A 16,343-nucleotide genomic window follows, 5' to 3' on the forward strand; every position below is an offset into this window, starting at 1 on the left:
AAAAAATGAAAGGGCTCTGTCCTGGGGAGACAGCCTGCCCCAAAGGGGTGATTGAAAGAGTCTGCGGAACCCAGCATTTGTCCTACAATTTCATTTTCACCTTAATTATTGTGAAATCAGATTTACGTGTTGACCAGAGCCTTCTATTCCAGCCGGCTGAAAAGATAAGCACATTTGTGTTTGTGTAGACAAGGCTGAAGATTTCTGATCACTGTCTCCATCCAGATGAAACAACACTTTTATGTAACAGTTCCCTACGTGGTGAGATTAAAGGTATTTCTTGTTGCTGTCGCCAAGGGTTATCACAGTTAATTATGGCGATGAACAGAAAGTGTCTCTTTATTGCCGCTTAGAGCTGTGACATCATCTGGTACCAGAGGTTTTGTTTTGGGGTCATCTGTTGAATATCGATGAGGAGAACAGACTATTAGGGAGTCGAAAGTCATGTCCCCCAAACTCTATAAAGAGACCGGTACAAAGGTCCTTCTCCATGGCGTTCTTGGAAAACATCAGCTGTGGGTAGGCTCTACACATTACAATGATCTAGAATCAATCATTCATTCTTGGGTTGCAAGTGAATGGAGATGATTGAAGGTTTAAATTTTGGCATCCTGAAGTCCACAGCTAACTGATAATAGCTACGCAGACCTTAAGGAAAAATGAGAACGATTAAATCTTGAAGACGTCAGTACTTGGCATCTTCGCACGTCTGTTCAAAGAGTAGGTGTCCGACGTGTGACAGAAGACTTGCCAGAACATACCATGTGTCCTACAATTTCACCGTAGGACGCGTAACAGAAGACCTCTTACTGAGGCTCGTTTTGTTTTTGTTTTTATGGGAACTTCACTTCATTGTCTGCTTCGGTAGATAATACAGCGTGGCCCATCGTATCGGTAGATCCTGTTGATCGATTGAATGGACAGTTGGCGGGACCACGGGCTTCTCGTTCACTTCTAATCGAGACTTCCTTCGTTATTGCAGTTCCTTGCGAATGAGACACTAATCGGGTTCACAAGATGAATAAGGGCCTCTTTCCTTCAGCTTCTCGTCAGAAGTCATCTTGCGTATCTTCTGTTGCCTTCTCAAACTGTGTTCCGGCATTCTGCCCTGCTCCCTCGTGACCTCTCTGAGATGTCTTGTGCGTTCGACCAATTTGGCAGAGGGAAGCGACCCCAGCTATTTTACTGCTGGGTCAGAGGAGGTCTCGAATAGTGAGGAGGGGACGCTGAAAGCTGTCAGCTGGGCGGGAGAGAAAAATGCAGACTCTGTCGCTCAGGTCCCAAACTTCTTGATGGTGCGTATCCCTTGATGTTCAATGTACTGTGTCTCACGACAAGTGCATTCGTTTTCTTTCTCTTTCCAGATTTTTAAATCTTTTTCTCTTCACTTCATCTGCTAAAATATAAAAACCCTTCCATCCATCCCATGTTAACACCGTGGCAAAACAAACCCACAAAGGCCTGTCAACCCTAGGCGCCCCTCGGGCTCTCTGCTCTGGCCCCTGCCCACACCTCGGCCGCCCTGTCAGACTTTTCAAAGGAATCCCCTTTCCTCCTTTTCCTTCCTCCTCGGCTGCTTCGTTCCTCGCTGCCTTTGCTTTTGTCAAGATCACCGGTATGTTTTTGAACCACGGGGGTCATTTCTTCCCTCCGCACTTGGGCAACGCGAGTCATTGGCACGTTTCCCTTTCTTGAAACACATCTCTCCCTTTTTCGCCTTCACGCCATTCTCTTCTGGTTCTTCTAATTTTCCCATCACTCCTCATTCTCCTGTTTAGGTCAGTATTTGAATACCGTCATGCCTTCAGGTCCCACGTGGCTCGTCTCCCCAGTCTGCACCCATTCGGGAATATACCGTCTCTACGTGCAACAACATCCCGACGACTTCTGAATCTGTACTTGTGGAAGGCTGATGGCCTGAGCTCTAGAACTCTTTTGCTCACGTGTTTCCTGCCCATCTCCACTTACTTGTCCCGCTTGTATTCACAGCGAGGGCACTGCAGTCAACTCCCCTAACCAAAACAGAACTTGACGTTGCTTCTTGGGCTTTTCCTTTCTACCGCTCCTCCCTGCAGCTCCTAGATGCCAGCGACTGACGGTTCGCGTGCTAAGCATCTCTCTGATGTGTCCGTTGTCTCCATCCCTACCATTCCTTCTTAGTGCGTGTCTTCGTTGTCTCTGCCCTAGGTGATGCCCACGGCCTCCCAGGAGGCGAGTCCCTACCTCCAGGTATGCAACCCCCAAGCGACTCCTGAAGAATCTCGATGAAATGGCCATCCGTCACTTCGCTGTTCAGCTTATAAACCTTACGCGGCACCCTCAGTCTTTTAACTTTCAGTTCCGGTTTTCATAAATGGTGTTCAAGGCCCTAGGATTTGCACCCAGCTCCCTTTCTCTCCCCTGTGCTGCCTCTTCTCATTTCTAACCTGCTACTGCCTCGAAATACGTACTGTCCTTAAACGTACGTCCCGCATCTCTTGGCTTTTCCCATGTTGCTCTGTACGTTTTATTTATTTTTGAGAGAGAAAGACAGTGCAAACGGGGGAGGGGCAGAGAGAGAGGCAGACACGGAATCTGAAGCAGGTTCCAGGCTCCCAGCTGTCAGCCCAGAGCCCAAGGCGGACCTCAGACTCGGGAACCGTGAGATCATGACCCGAACCGAAGTCCTACGCTCAACCGACTAAGCCACCCAGGTGTCCCATGTGTTTTACTTCCTTTATCATGATTATTCCCCCCTTCATCCCACTCCATTAGCAAATACCTACTCATCTTCTAATACTCGGTTCAAAATGATCTCCTGGGAGCCTCCCACATGCTCCCCATTTCCCCCCCACTCACACCACGAGTTCATCTCCCGCTCATTGATCCTGGAGTCAGACCTGCTTCCACCCTAGGGCCATCCTGGTATCCTGCAAGTTTCTGTTCACGGCGGGGCTCCACCACCTGCCTGAGAGCCCTGTGAACGGCTCTCATAATCATTCTTATGCCAATGTCGAAGACAGTAGTAAATAAGATTTGAAAAGGAAGGATAAAAAAAACCAATCAGAATCTTGCCAACGCGTTGTTAAGACGTGTGTCTCGTGAGACGGGCCCTGGTGGGAATGTTGACACCAGGGAGATGGGCAAGCACTACAAACCAGGGCTTTCGTTTTTCAGAGAGTCCGTTTTCCCGCGGGTGACTGGTCTTCCCGATGGTGGTACAGCCCCCTTCTGTCGAGCGTGTGATACCACAGAAACCACGAGATGCCAGTTTCTCACAAGCCACATCGTACATTTCTCTCAGTAGATGTCCCTTCTCTCGATTCCTGCCTCCCCTGCTTTAGTTCAGGTCCTCGTTGACCCTGCCCTAGATCAGTGCTGTTGCCTCCGAGAAGACTCTACTACTAGAACAGTAATACTGTTAAATCTACCACGGAAGTAAGGTTTGCGTAAGAACCCTTGCCAGTCTGGAGCGGAAGAAAAGAAGATCATTGTTTTTTGGCTGCTTGGGAAAAATAACGTAGGATGCTTTCTCTTTTTTTGTTAATTTTTTTTAATGTTTATTTATTTTTGAGACAGAGACAGAGCGTGAGCGGGGGAGGGGCAGAGAGAGGGGGAGACACAGAATCCGAAGCGGGCTCCGGGCTCCGAGCTGTCAGCGCAGATCCCGACGCGGGGCTCGAACTCACAAACCGGGAGATCGTGACCTGAGCCGAAGTCGGATGCCCAACCGACTGAGCCACCCAGGCGCCCCTGGAATGCCTCATTCTATAAAGGGGGCGCTTTTGATTCACCATTAGTTGCCTGTGAACTGGTTTTTCTACTTGTAGTGATGGATAGATTTCTACAGATTGAGTCTGTGTCCACAGCACTTATTTTCAAAATGGTCCGCCGGGGCCAACTTGGACCCTGGAGCCCTGTGACAGGGACGGTCACTTGATCACAGTGATGTTAACCCCGTGACATCTGACCTCGCGATTATCCTGTGTGAACCGGCCGATCGGCAGCAAATCATCAGTGAAGATGTCCACGGGGGGGGGGGGGGGGTGATATTATGGGGACCGTGATTAGAGCCATTTCCGACCTTGACTTTGCCCCAAGCCTCGCCTGAGAAGAGGGGTCCTCACGGGGCCTCAGCAGCAGTTGGCCGTCACCCAGCCTGGCTGTATGATGCCCGCGGTTAACTCTGGCAGGGTGTAGGGATGCGGGGATGCCACCGTTATCTTCTAAGCCTTACAGCAGCCTCGTGAAGAAAGCAAAACGTTTGCGGGTCTTTTATGCAGCTTGGGTTGTCTCCCTCTGGGTCGTCGAAGCTCTCCGGCTGTCAGCACGGCACTCGGGGCCGGGAAAATTCAGAGAATTGCTTCAATAATATGACAGCCTCTTCCATTTAAAACGGAACTCGGTGCAGCTTCTCTCGGAGGCGTTCATTGAAAGTCTATGCATGATGCATTCCTGTAGTCATTCAACAAGGTCTCTCATGTTTGCCCTGATTTAAAGAGAGAGAGAGAGAGAGAGAGAGAGAGAGAGAGAGAGAGAAAACCAGCTTTGTAGTTGCGATAACGTGGATCAGTATGGTATAATTGTAGCAAAGAGACCCCCGAGCTGGCAGTAATAGGCTGGTTCGTCTGATGTGTACTGCCATCAGAAAGTGACCCATGCGTGGATGTTCTCAGGGGACAGGGAAGAGGCTTTTAAGAAGGACGCTCTGTGCAGTATGAAAGCTAATGAGCAAACGCACACGTGTGAAGGAAAGCTACAGCTTCAGGAAGCCCGGTCCCGCTTAGAACCTGGTGCAACCTTCCTCAAAGTCATCAGGACGGACCGGTCCTTGCGGGGACGTGGGCCGCATCACCTCCGTGCCCGCGCAGAGTCCCTGTCGGTCATTCTGGGTCGTGTCCCTGTGAAACTACAGGCACAGGCTGACGAATGGAGAGGAGAAGACGAGGAAGGGTGCGGAAACGGCGCATAAATGAGGTGGAGGCAGATGTTTACACAGAGATGAAAGTAAACGCGACGGGCTTTAACCGGAAAAAAACCAAAAAAGCAATTTGGTGCACTCCTCCTTTTGAAGTTAGGACCGGTTTGTGGTATCGTACCTCATCTGTAAGAACAGAGCAGTATCTGACTATTGCTGTCTGCGTGGAGCCCGATGTAGGGCTCGATCTCATGAACTGTGAGATCGAGAGGCAGATGCTCAACTGACTCAACCACCCAGGCACCCCAGTATACTGCTCCTCTGTTTTAAAAGTCCTACTTAGGGTTTCGGTAACATAGATTATTGGGAGTTTGGCCTAGAGGCCAGTGCGTCAAAAGATTAACACCTTGTCAGGGTTGAGCCCAGTTGGCCTACCTTGTCACACCTGGGATTTGTGTTGGAACAGGCCATCATCTGCAAAGGCCAGAGTCAGGTGTCTTCCCTGGTTTCTGAGGGCCCCCTGGTTCTGGGAGGCCTGAAGTAAGATATTGAGGCCTTTATTCACCTTACATGAGGGTGGGGTGACAGACAAGGGGTATCCATTACCCCAAATCTACCTCCCTAAAGCCTAAGACAGTGGTTCCTCTTTCAGAAAACCATAGAGATATCATGATATCATGTTGTATATCCAGTCTCTCTATCCAAGGCTACCTTGAGCACCGAGATGCTATAGAGATAGATGAGGCCGAAAAGGACACCCGTCATAGAGACAGTACCCTAGTAACAAGTAAAACTTGGGCGAAAGCCACAGTATTGGCAGAATTAGAAAGGATAATGATAGCAATCTATAAACTCTGAAAGTACAGCCGTCTCTAAGCGGCCTGGGGAATCTTGAGTCCTCCGGGCCTTCATCTGCCATTCTAGATCAGATGCAGGGTCTCTGTGTACCTCTTTTCTCTTGCCTGTTTTTGTCTTTTAAAACTATTAATCCTAGTTTTGTTTCCAAAGGCCAAGCGACTTTCCTAGAGGCAGCCAGTTGCCTAGAACAGTCAAGCGATCATTCTTACATTTAATACAGACATAAGTTACTTTTATGTCTGATATTTTAAGATCATTTTGACAAAACAGTCCAGAGTAAATATAGAGTCTTTGAAGTCCAGAGTCTTCAAAGAGTGTGAAGAGTGCCATTATTCAAAATGGTCCTAGTAATTGAAAACTACAGTATCAGCTTATTAGAAACTAGTGACGTGAAGGGATTGGAGTCTGTTTGACTTAGCCCGATCCTACTCCAACCCAACTGCCTGTCTGGTGTCCCCTAATCTGAGTAACAAGACTTTAAAACTGTTACTGAGTGGTATGAGTTTGTCTGGACTGGGAAGTTATGCTTTGCCTTTGATTTCCTTTCTTTGATACTAACAAGATCATCTTCACCAAACTGTGAATCATAAGTCTTGTCCTCTTAATTGTTTTAATTACTGAGAAACAATTAATGCAATAAATGGTCATTACATACCTGACACACTAAAGGAATTGTTAGGGTATGAGAACTAGAATAATGTATAATAAATAGTACTACAATTTAGGGAATATCAGCAAGGGTGCTGGTGTCAGAAAACCACGACTAAAATTTGAGGCTTCCCTCCTCGTAGCTTTGTGTCCTTGAACAATCCCTACACCCCTGTAAGTCAGTTTTCTCTTTTGTAAAAGCAATTTAATAACAGTGACCGCCTCCCAGGATTGTCATGACACAAGGTAAAAGCATTTAATTCACTGTTTGGATGAGACTGAGTGATCAACATACATAGCTAGTTAGCTCATTTGTAATGGAAAATCTTCGAAAAAGATGAAAGTGTAAAGGAATTGAAACCAAGAACCAGAACTGGGAAGATACTGGAAAATGGCCCAAGGCACAAACTATAAAAATTCAGCAGAGGGAGAAGCCAGTTCTGAATCAGCATTTTTCCTTCACCAGCCCTGCCACAGCTGACCTACTGTAATTCTATTTCATAGCCATTTACAAAGAGCAGGATTTGAATTCAGAGAGAGCTCATGTGTTCCCTAGGAACTTAGAAAAATATTGACATCTTATCATTCCAAGATAAGTAATTATTATATGAAAAATTACTAATTTTCATATTTGAAGACAGTCCGCCACATTAAGAATATTTTACTTAATAAACACAACGTGTAAATGACAGTGCTTGAGTGGGTTAGGGGAGGTGGTAGCTTCTCTTTGTTCTATACACACTTGCCCTCTTAACTACTCCTTTCCCCGTCTTCACATCTGGAACCCAACAACAGCTGAGGCGACGGTACCCTGAAAATACAGGTTGCTACTTTGACGTGGCCTTCAGTTTCAAAATGTTGGATCTGTAACAGAGTATTCAAATACTAGTTAAAATAGGTCCATCACAATCTTGCCAATTCATAGCCCCTCATCAATTTACATTCTGATTTTTCCTAATTGTGGTGCATCGGGAGAAACGCATTGCCTTGGCAGAATATTAATGAAGTCTCCTGCAACTACCAAGAGTATTCAATAACTGTTGTATTTCACTAAGAACACTAGTACATTTTCAGACTGATCAGATCCAGACATTTTAAATCTTACAACCCCTCAATCCCAGCAGAGTGCTTTTTTTTTTTTTTTTTTATTTGCTAGGAGGCACTTGTCCATTCCTAACCTTTTTACCTTCAGAAAACAAATGATACACGGGACTTGGAAATTGAATGAATCTTGGCTGAAAAAGAAATAAAAATAGCTAATGTCTTTATGATTTCCATAGCAAGCCTACAGGGCAGCCACTGTTGCTGTTTCTGTTTTGTAAGATGTATTATATCTCGCTAATCCTCAATAAATATGAAAAAGTGATCATTTCACAGCCAAGAATTGACAAACTGGAACACATTTCTCATTTGAATAGACGAGATCAGCAGGTTGCCTCCAGCTCTGCCGTCTCGGCCTTTGGGTGGGTTGTGTCCTGGGCAGACGCTTAGTTCGTTCTTAGGTCAGCGGTCTCACATTTCTGTCCGTCTATTTCTGGACCAGGGCTCGGATTCACATTCCAAAAAGCCTCCTGTCTTAGGGACCATCCTGCTACCTACCGTCTGTAACGTCGTTTAAAGAAATGGGCAGCTGCAATTAAACCATTCTAGATGCAGATCTGTTGCCTGGGGAGCCTATTGAGAAATGGATGGGATTCATGAATATAAATTGGGCTTTACCTCACTTAAGTTTTCATCTTGAAACTGCAGAGCATTATCCGCTTCCCCCATAAATCTTTATGTGCCTTAAGTGTGTTTACCGCGGGACCCCAGTGCAGAGCTGGTGGCTCCTTGCTCTCTGCACGACTGAGTATTTACATCCGCAAGTCTCGCCGGGGGAGGGCGTCACCGTCGTGCACCGCATCAGTGCTCTGGGCAGAGATGCATCGCACCCCCAGGTCTGGGCCCGTACGGGGATGGGGCCACACAGCCCCCCGGCAGGTTTTTCTCTCCTTGAATGTTATTTGAAATGCACTTCCTTTTCCTATCAAGACAGTCTGCTTCTGTATGTCTAAACGGCTCTGTTATAAAACTGGGGCACCTGGGTGGCTCAGTCGGTTAAGCATCTGACTCTTGGTTTCGGCTCAGGTCACGAGCTCACGGTTTGTGAGTTTGAGCCCCATGTCGGGCTCCAAGCTGACAGTGCAGAGCCTGCTTGGGATTCTCTCTCTCCCCTTCTGTCTCTGCCCCTTCCCGGCTCTCTTGGTCTCTCTCAAAAAAAGTAAATAAACTTAAAAAAAAAAAAAAAAGACTTATTTCCCTTCATCCCAATTTTGGTTTAGAGCTGGTGCAATAAATGAATCTCTCATAGGTTACGTCAGTTTATTTTTGAACGTTGTGTAGAGGACTCTGAGAGAACGGAAGGATTCAGTAAACGACTACATAAATAATCTTTTGAAGCAAGGCCACCGCACCCCTCCTCCCCACCCCCCATTCCATTCCTCCCCTCTTTTGTTCCCATCCTAGCTAGGTATGTTCCGCAAAAAGAACCAAAAAGACCCAACGGGGCTTTCACCATGTGCCCAGATAGAAGTCAGAATGTTCAAAGACATCCCTCACCTTTTCAACCTGTGCTTTGAATCTTCAGCCAGAAATAAGGCTCTATTATATTTACCATCACATGGACTATAAAATGTATTCACAGTGTCTTATCTTTGCTGTGGAATTCAATGGGGAGGAATACGGCGGGTAATCATTTGTCTACATTCGTATCAGGTTGTTTTCCTACATGTAAGACAATTCTTGCTAGCACGAGTTGGATACGGGCAGGAAGAGTGTCATAATAAGATGGTAAAAGAGTAAGAGAATTTTGCAGGGCCAATGGATATACGCATTAGAGTGGACTGTCTAGGCAAGGGAAATAATAGACCACGACTGTTGGCAAGGAGAGGCATTCCCCAGAGGTGTGACGGGTTCGGGTCCAGACCACCGCAACCAAGTGACTATTGTAATAAAGCGAGTCAAACGAAGTTTTTTTGCCTTCCCAGTGCATGTAAGACTCATGTTTACATTGTACTGTAGTCTAGTAAGTGTAGCATAGCCTTAAGTCTAAAAACGCAACGTGCGTACCTTAATTAAAACATACTTCCTGCTGAAATGGGCCGGCCATCATCTGAGGTTTCCGCAAGTTGCAGTCACTGGTCGCTGATCACAGACCACCATGACAAACATAATAATGAAAAACTTTGAAATGCTGTGAGAAACCCCAAACTGTAGCACACAGACGAAAGGGAGCGAACGCTGTTGTGGAAATGGCACCAACAGACTCATCTGAAGGTTGCCGCAAACCTTCGATCTGTAGAAAATACGGTATCTGTGAAGGGTGTTAAAGCAAAGCCCCGAGAAACAAGGTATGTCTGCAGTTTTAAAATAAATTTCTCCCAAGTGCCTCTGCAGATGAGGCATTCTGGGAGATAGTGAGGGCCGTCACATGGCCTGTGTCCCGATTTCTTGTTCCCGAGTCTGCTGGGGTTTCCTTTTTTGTATAACCTGTAAACCTTCTAGGAACGCAGCCCGCGAGCCGATGTTCTTAGTCTTATGTAGGCCTGCAGAGCACGTCCAGGGAAGGCTTTGACTGTGGGCACAAAGTAGTCGGAGGGAAGATGGTCGTGACTCTTAATTACATTCTTAATATGTGATGTCCTTACAAAAACTTAAAATAGCCGGTTCAAACCACTTTGAAGCTGAAGTAGGGTGACAAATGTGAAGGTAAAACAATGGGACACAGGAAGATCGAAGGGTGGTTTTCGAAAGTCCACACTTGGCCCCCTCAGCGGCCAGCACAGGGCAGGCCTCCCAGCTTGGCTTTTCCCCAGACATGTTCTCAGGTGTTCCAGACTGAAGACAGCTTGTGTGACCAATGGAGCTGATCTCCCAACTCAGGGACTACTCACAAGCCATTGTGTCCACAATATTTCTGTGATGAGTGAAGGCAATTATATGTAGGCCAAAGGAGAGCAAGATGTTGCCCCCTGCAAAGACTATAATGTAATTTTACCTGTCCTCCATATAAAGTTAAAACTCTCACATGCGCTCGAAATGCAGGTTGTTTATTAACAACGCATATTGATTGTTTCGATTCTTTTTTTTTTTTTTTAATTTTTTTTTTTCAACGTTTATTTATTTTTGGGACAGAGAGAGACAGAGCATGAACGGGGGAGGGGCAGAGAGAGAGGGAGACACAGAATCAGAAACAGGCTCCGAGCCATCAGCCCAGAGCCTGATGTGGGGCTCGAACTCATGGAGTGCGAGATCGTGACCTGGCTGAAGTCGGACGCTTAACCGACTGCGCCACCCAGGCGCCCCGATTGTTTCGATTCTTAAAATCTGGTTGTAAAACATGGCTTAGTGTTTGTGTTTTAAAACAATCTAAGATCTTAAAGATTTTTCTCTCAGAGAATTGTGTTAAGGCAGCAGATGGACTTTCTCTAGAGTAGTCAGTATGGTTTGTAGTAGAAGCTCCGGAAAGACCTTACTTTACGTCATGAAGTGAATCTGTTTTATTTTTCTATCACCACATCATTTTGCCCTAAATCATAACCTTCTTCCCAGGAATTATATAAGAACCGTTCCCTTCCTTTGAGAATGCAATTTAGGGGCGCCTGGGTGGCTCAGTCGGTTAAGCAGCCCACCCTTGCTCTCGGCTCAGGTCACGATCTCACGGTTCGTGACTTCGAGCCCCACGTCGGGCTCTGCGCTGAGAGTATGGAGCCTGCTTGGGATCCTCTCTCTCCCTCTCTCTCTCTCTCTGCCTCTCCCCTGCTCTCGCTCTCTCAAAATAAATAAATAAAAGCTTCAAAAAAGAAAGAGAATGCATTTGAAACCACTTGTGGTGGGGATTAAAATGATGACAAGATTTAAATTGTGATACACTTCAAAAAGAAAAGAAACCCAAGCAACTGACCCACTCACAAGGACACAACAGAGACATTTTTTTTTAAGTGCTGTATTCCGTATTATTAACGTACATGGTCACTTACTGGAGTGCTTTACCAGAATATTCTCTGGGGAGCCGGCGTTGAAACAGAATAAAAAGCATGCCGTATCTTTCTCCAGTTGCTGCCTTTTGTCTATGGCAGTGGACGTTGAATTAGTCAGAGTAGTGAATCATTTTGTTCACTAGGGCATGGAAAATGAAAATTTAACAGGCAGTTTGATGATCACTGGGTGAAATGAGTTTGTGCTGAAAGGTGAGATAGTAAGAGAATGAGTCAATTTAATTAGAAAAAAAGACCACTTGATAATTTACGAATACTCCGAATATCATTGAAACAAAGCAAACCACAGATATCAGAGGTCCAGTGATACCAGTAGAGGTTCCTGTCTTTGTGCCGTAAAAAAAATTGACCATTGTCACGTCGTGTTCGCCGGACCATTCTGCCCGAAGATGTAAATATCAGTGAATTTTTTTGGCATCGTACTCTTGTCTCCTCTTGGAGCAACAAGACGCATTCCTAGGAAAGAAGTATTTAGACAACACCCCGCTGATGGGGAGACTGGGATGTCTGAAGGTTTTGTGAACAAGTGCTTTTACCCCCATGAAATCTCATTTGTGTTCTTGCTGGCACAGCCTGTTCAAAAGGTGGTTTTTCTTGGCAGGTTACCAGCCAGTCCTGTCTGGTCAACAGTTCCAAGGCCTCATAGGCGTGCAGCAGCCTTCCCAGAGTCAGAACGTGATGAGCAGCCAACCGGGGAATCCGGTGCAAGGCGTGATGGTCTCCTACCCAACAATGTCTTCTTATCAGGTGCACATCAGCAGCTTGGAAACTCGTGGTTTATAAAGTAGCTCTTGCCAAAGTAGAGGCCGTGAGTCCGCCCCGTAATGGATGGTCGGCAGGGTGGGGGGTGCCGTGCCCAGCTCCTGTCGATGGTTGACTTTGAATTAAGATTAGCAGAAGAGCAGAAAACGGGACACGCATGCTTCTCTTACTACTGTGGCTTCTGAATGTCCTGCTAAAAAGGTATTTAAACTCTATAAACTTCTGTTCGCGGAAGAAGATGCTGTAGTCTAAAGCGATATTCACGAAGACCTTTGGATAGTCCATTGAGATTTTGCCTATTGGGAAAAAGCCTTCATGACAAGCTTCCATGCATTTTTAGTACACAGCCTCCAAAATTTCATGTCACGACAGTTTTAATTTAAAGGAGACACGGCAGCTCAGATTTATTCAAAGGGCATGTAGAGGGCCTACCAACTGCATTTTCTTGACTAAACCCATCCCGGGTATTTAAAAAATGTCACACACCCTTTTGGGACTGACGTCCCAAAATACTCTGAAGGGTTATTGAAAGGCTCCGATCATTAAATTTAGCCGCGCCAGCCACGTCTGGCCCTAAAACGAACAAACAAGCAAGCCAAAGCAAAATAAAAAGTCTGTCCTCGGCCCTCCTAGCTGACAATCCTTATTCACATTGCATCAGTTTCTCCCTCCAGCTCCATGGCTCTCTAAAGCTGCAGGCTGAGAGTGAGGTAGGTCTCTGTTGCTGTAGATGATTCCAGGCCACTTTGTCTGCATAAAACCAGAATGGGAATGCGGCTTTCCCCACTGAGCGAAATCCAGAGCAGGAGATCCAAACCGTAGTCCCGGGAGGGTCCCCGCACGGTACATCATCCCCGCAAGGTTTTCAGGGGCCCTGTGAGCAGGTGTCATGATGCCCATGGTCCAGGGAACTGGAGACGCTAAGTGACTTGCCCCATGTAAAACAGCTGACTAGAGGTCCATCCGGGATAGGTGACCAGTTAGGTCTCACCCAAATGCTTGAGTATGTTTTGTGACACCACAGTGGCTTACCGGACCCGCAGGCACAACCTCTTCACGAAGGGCTCTCTCTTGTGTCTTCCTCCAGGTGCCAATGACCCAGGGCTCTCAAGGACTTCCCCAGCAGTCATACCAACAGCCAATCTTGCTACCTGACCAGGCAGGTCAAGGGTCTCTCCAGGCCACCGGAATGCCTGTCTACTGTAACGTCACACCGCCGACCCCTCAGAACAACCTGAGGCTGATCGGTCCACACTGCCCCTCCAGCACTGTCCCCGTGATGTCGGCTAGCTGCAGGACAAACTGTGCAAGTGTGAGCCACACCGGGTGGCAGGTCAAATTCTGAGCACTGTGGCTGCGGTACGTGTCTCCAGATCGCTCGTGGCCGCTGAGGCAAGATGAGCAAAGGTGGGACACTGGCTGAGGACTTAACGTATTCACTCAACACCCAAACGATCGCTGCTGGTATTCTGTAAACACACACACACACACACACACACACACACACACACACACAAAGACTGATACACACATTAGCTGGTCAATGGTGCATATTTCTGTCATGTCTGCTAGGTACGCCTTTGTAGCTTAGCTAGTGACATGATTTCATCAAGGTAAGATTTTCTCCTACCACTGAACACCACTGTGTAGATGATAATATCCCTCATTTGGATTATTAGTTTTGTACTTTGTGTTGAGTTTGTGATGCTAAAAGTATTGAAAGATCATATACCGAAATCACATCGTACCAAAGCTGTAACGGGAAAGAGAAGAATTGATGAATGGAAGGAATAATTTATATACGCTATAGAGTTTTCTTTTCTTTTTTTTTTAATGGATATATACTGTATTGTAGTGTTTAATCAAAATAAAACTATTTGACCTTATGGAGGAAGGTCATGTTTTTACCACCAGTTTGGTTCACTCTCTGTTCCAATATGTGTTCGCTTATGTGTCACCGTTGTCCCCTTGGAACACTGTTGCATGCACCATGCAGGGTAAAGGTGTTCCGGGTATTTGTGAATGAATCGGCATCACGTTGGGAGACGTGGTAGGCAAACACCTAACCAATTGCAGTTTCTTGTCCTGATACGACAGGGGTCCTGGGAATAAGATGGCTTCCACCTCGTCCATTCAGTGACATTTCACATTTTTGAAACATATACCTTGATTTTAATTTTAGGGATACGCCACACCAAACCCCGTTCCATTTTCTTTGAGTTCCACATGCTACCTGGAAAGCAAGATTTCTTTCTTTAGAGGGAAATCAGAAGAGGCATGGTCTGATTCTATCAGTTACATTGGGTCATACAGTGAAAAGTGCCATTAGTTTTGAGGGCAAGTCAAAAATGCAAAAGGTGCTAATGCTTATCCTAGTAATTGAAAAGAAGGTAAAACAGAACAAGACTTTAGTCACAAAGACTTAGAATATTCGGGGGGAAAAACATTTAGAAGAAGCCTGTTTCTATCTAATCCTAAAATGTGTATTTAATCCCCTGTAGATTCTGCGGGTAAGATTGATTTATGACAACCTTTGAAAAATAATAACATCGGATATCAGCGTTGGCCCTTCTGGGACGTCTTTATTGGAGGCATATCACCTCACAGCTTTCACTTTGCTATCACAGTACAATGATTAATAGTTATCTCTTTTATACTCTCTGCCTAAAAAACAGTATTGCCAATGAGAGGGGTATGGAAAGCATACCTGGATAATCCCCCCTGTTTTTCCTATTATCACCTGCTCTACATTAGATCTTTCCATTTTCATGTTGATGAGTTGGAGGTAGAGTTAAGCTACTAGTTAAAAACTCTACCTGGGAAAGTGGAGGGAAACAAACCACAAGAGATTCTGAATGATAGAGAACAAACTGGGGGGGTGATGGAGGGAGGTGGGAGGGAGATGGGCTAGACGGATGATGGGTACTAAGGAGGGCACTTGTGATGAGCACTGGGTGTTGTATGTGGGTGATGAATCATTGAATTCTACTCCTGAAACCCATAGTGCACTCGTTAACTAAAATATAAAAAAATTACCAAAAAAGCCTACCTAGAATTTTTTTTTTAAGTTTTTTTTTAGTTATTTAGTTGAGAGAGAGCGCGCGAGAGCGAGAGGGAGGGGCAGAGAGAGAGGGAGAGAGAGAATCCCACGCTGACAGCTTGGAGCCCGTAAACCGTGAGATCATGGCCTGAGCTGAAATCAAGAGTCAGATGCCCAACCACGAGAGCCACACAGGTGCCACAAGGATTACCATTTCTTAATGTTATAGTATCATTTTCTTTTTCCCTTCAAAAGGGGGCTTCTACACACACTGTCACTAGCTTCATTCCCTGCGACGTGTGTCCCATTTACCCAAATCTCAGTCTCCTGGATCTCTTCGTTGTAAAGAAGCATTACACGTGAAAAACATTATAAAAAGAGGATGTTGCATTTTTTTTATTGAGTCATTAAACCAATAGGCTGAGTCGCTATTAAACCAACCGCTGGTCTGAGAGGGAGCGATGCGTTTGCCCAATTAATACCTTCCCCTAATGGAAGGAGGGGCCTGACCAACAGAGATTCCCTTTAGAAATACAGTCTCCATTTAGCTTTCTCATCTTGGAGGTGATACCAGATCAAGTATCCAAATACGAGTCTCAAGGTTTATCTTCTTTTCATGGAAATCTGAGACATTTTCATCTTTTCTTTAATGATTCCTAGCATGACCGAGCCTTCTTTCCCGTGGATTTGAAACCACCATCATGCTTGTGGTAAAGACAGGCCTTCTCTCTCTTGGGCTGCCCTCCCCCCAAACATGCCACACTCCTTCCTACTTAGACATTTGACTTTTCCTGCATAAAGCCCTTTGTATACTGTTTCAGGCCGAGCCTTCTTCGCTAAAGAATTGATGAATCCTAAATATAGACGCCCAGCATTACATTATTCCGAATCTTATGTTATGCTTAACTGTCTTTTATACTACGTTACTGGACCTGGTTTTCATCAGGGAAGCGTTTCTAGAATTTATCACCAGAACATTGTTTTTCATGTTGGTTAATAATTTTATCACAATTGCATTTCGTAATGATACATTATGCAGCTCATAAGCTTATGTAGAGAGACATGGTTATATATTTATATATAGATATATTTCTGTATATAT

At 45.6% G+C, this 16,343-nt stretch overlaps 1 protein-coding gene across 6 annotated transcripts in view; it reads left to right on the top strand.

Annotated features, from left to right (window-relative positions):
• The window catches only part of ARPP21 (cAMP regulated phosphoprotein 21), a 155,648-nt gene extending 141,534 nt beyond the window's left edge, over nucleotides 1-14,114 (top strand). For all 6 annotated transcript variants that reach the window (XM_047099154.1, XM_047099151.1, XM_047099155.1 and 3 more), the window contains 2 exons: nucleotides 12,041-12,186; nucleotides 13,289-14,114. In XM_047099154.1, coding sequence (XP_046955110.1) covers nucleotides 12,041-12,186; nucleotides 13,289-13,546 — 404 coding nt within the window. In that variant the 3' untranslated portion in view covers nucleotides 13,547-14,114. The remainder of the gene's footprint in view (nucleotides 1-12,040; nucleotides 12,187-13,288) is intronic.
• Nucleotides 14,115-16,343: the final 2,229 nt, after the last annotated feature.

Source organism: Lynx rufus, unplaced genomic scaffold (genome assembly GCF_022079265.1).
Source record: "Lynx rufus isolate CCGP_SWC_20201006 ecotype Redwood Valley unplaced genomic scaffold, mLynRuf1.p SCAF_5, whole genome shotgun sequence".
NCBI classification, from domain to species: domain Eukaryota; kingdom Metazoa; phylum Chordata; class Mammalia; order Carnivora; family Felidae; genus Lynx; species Lynx rufus.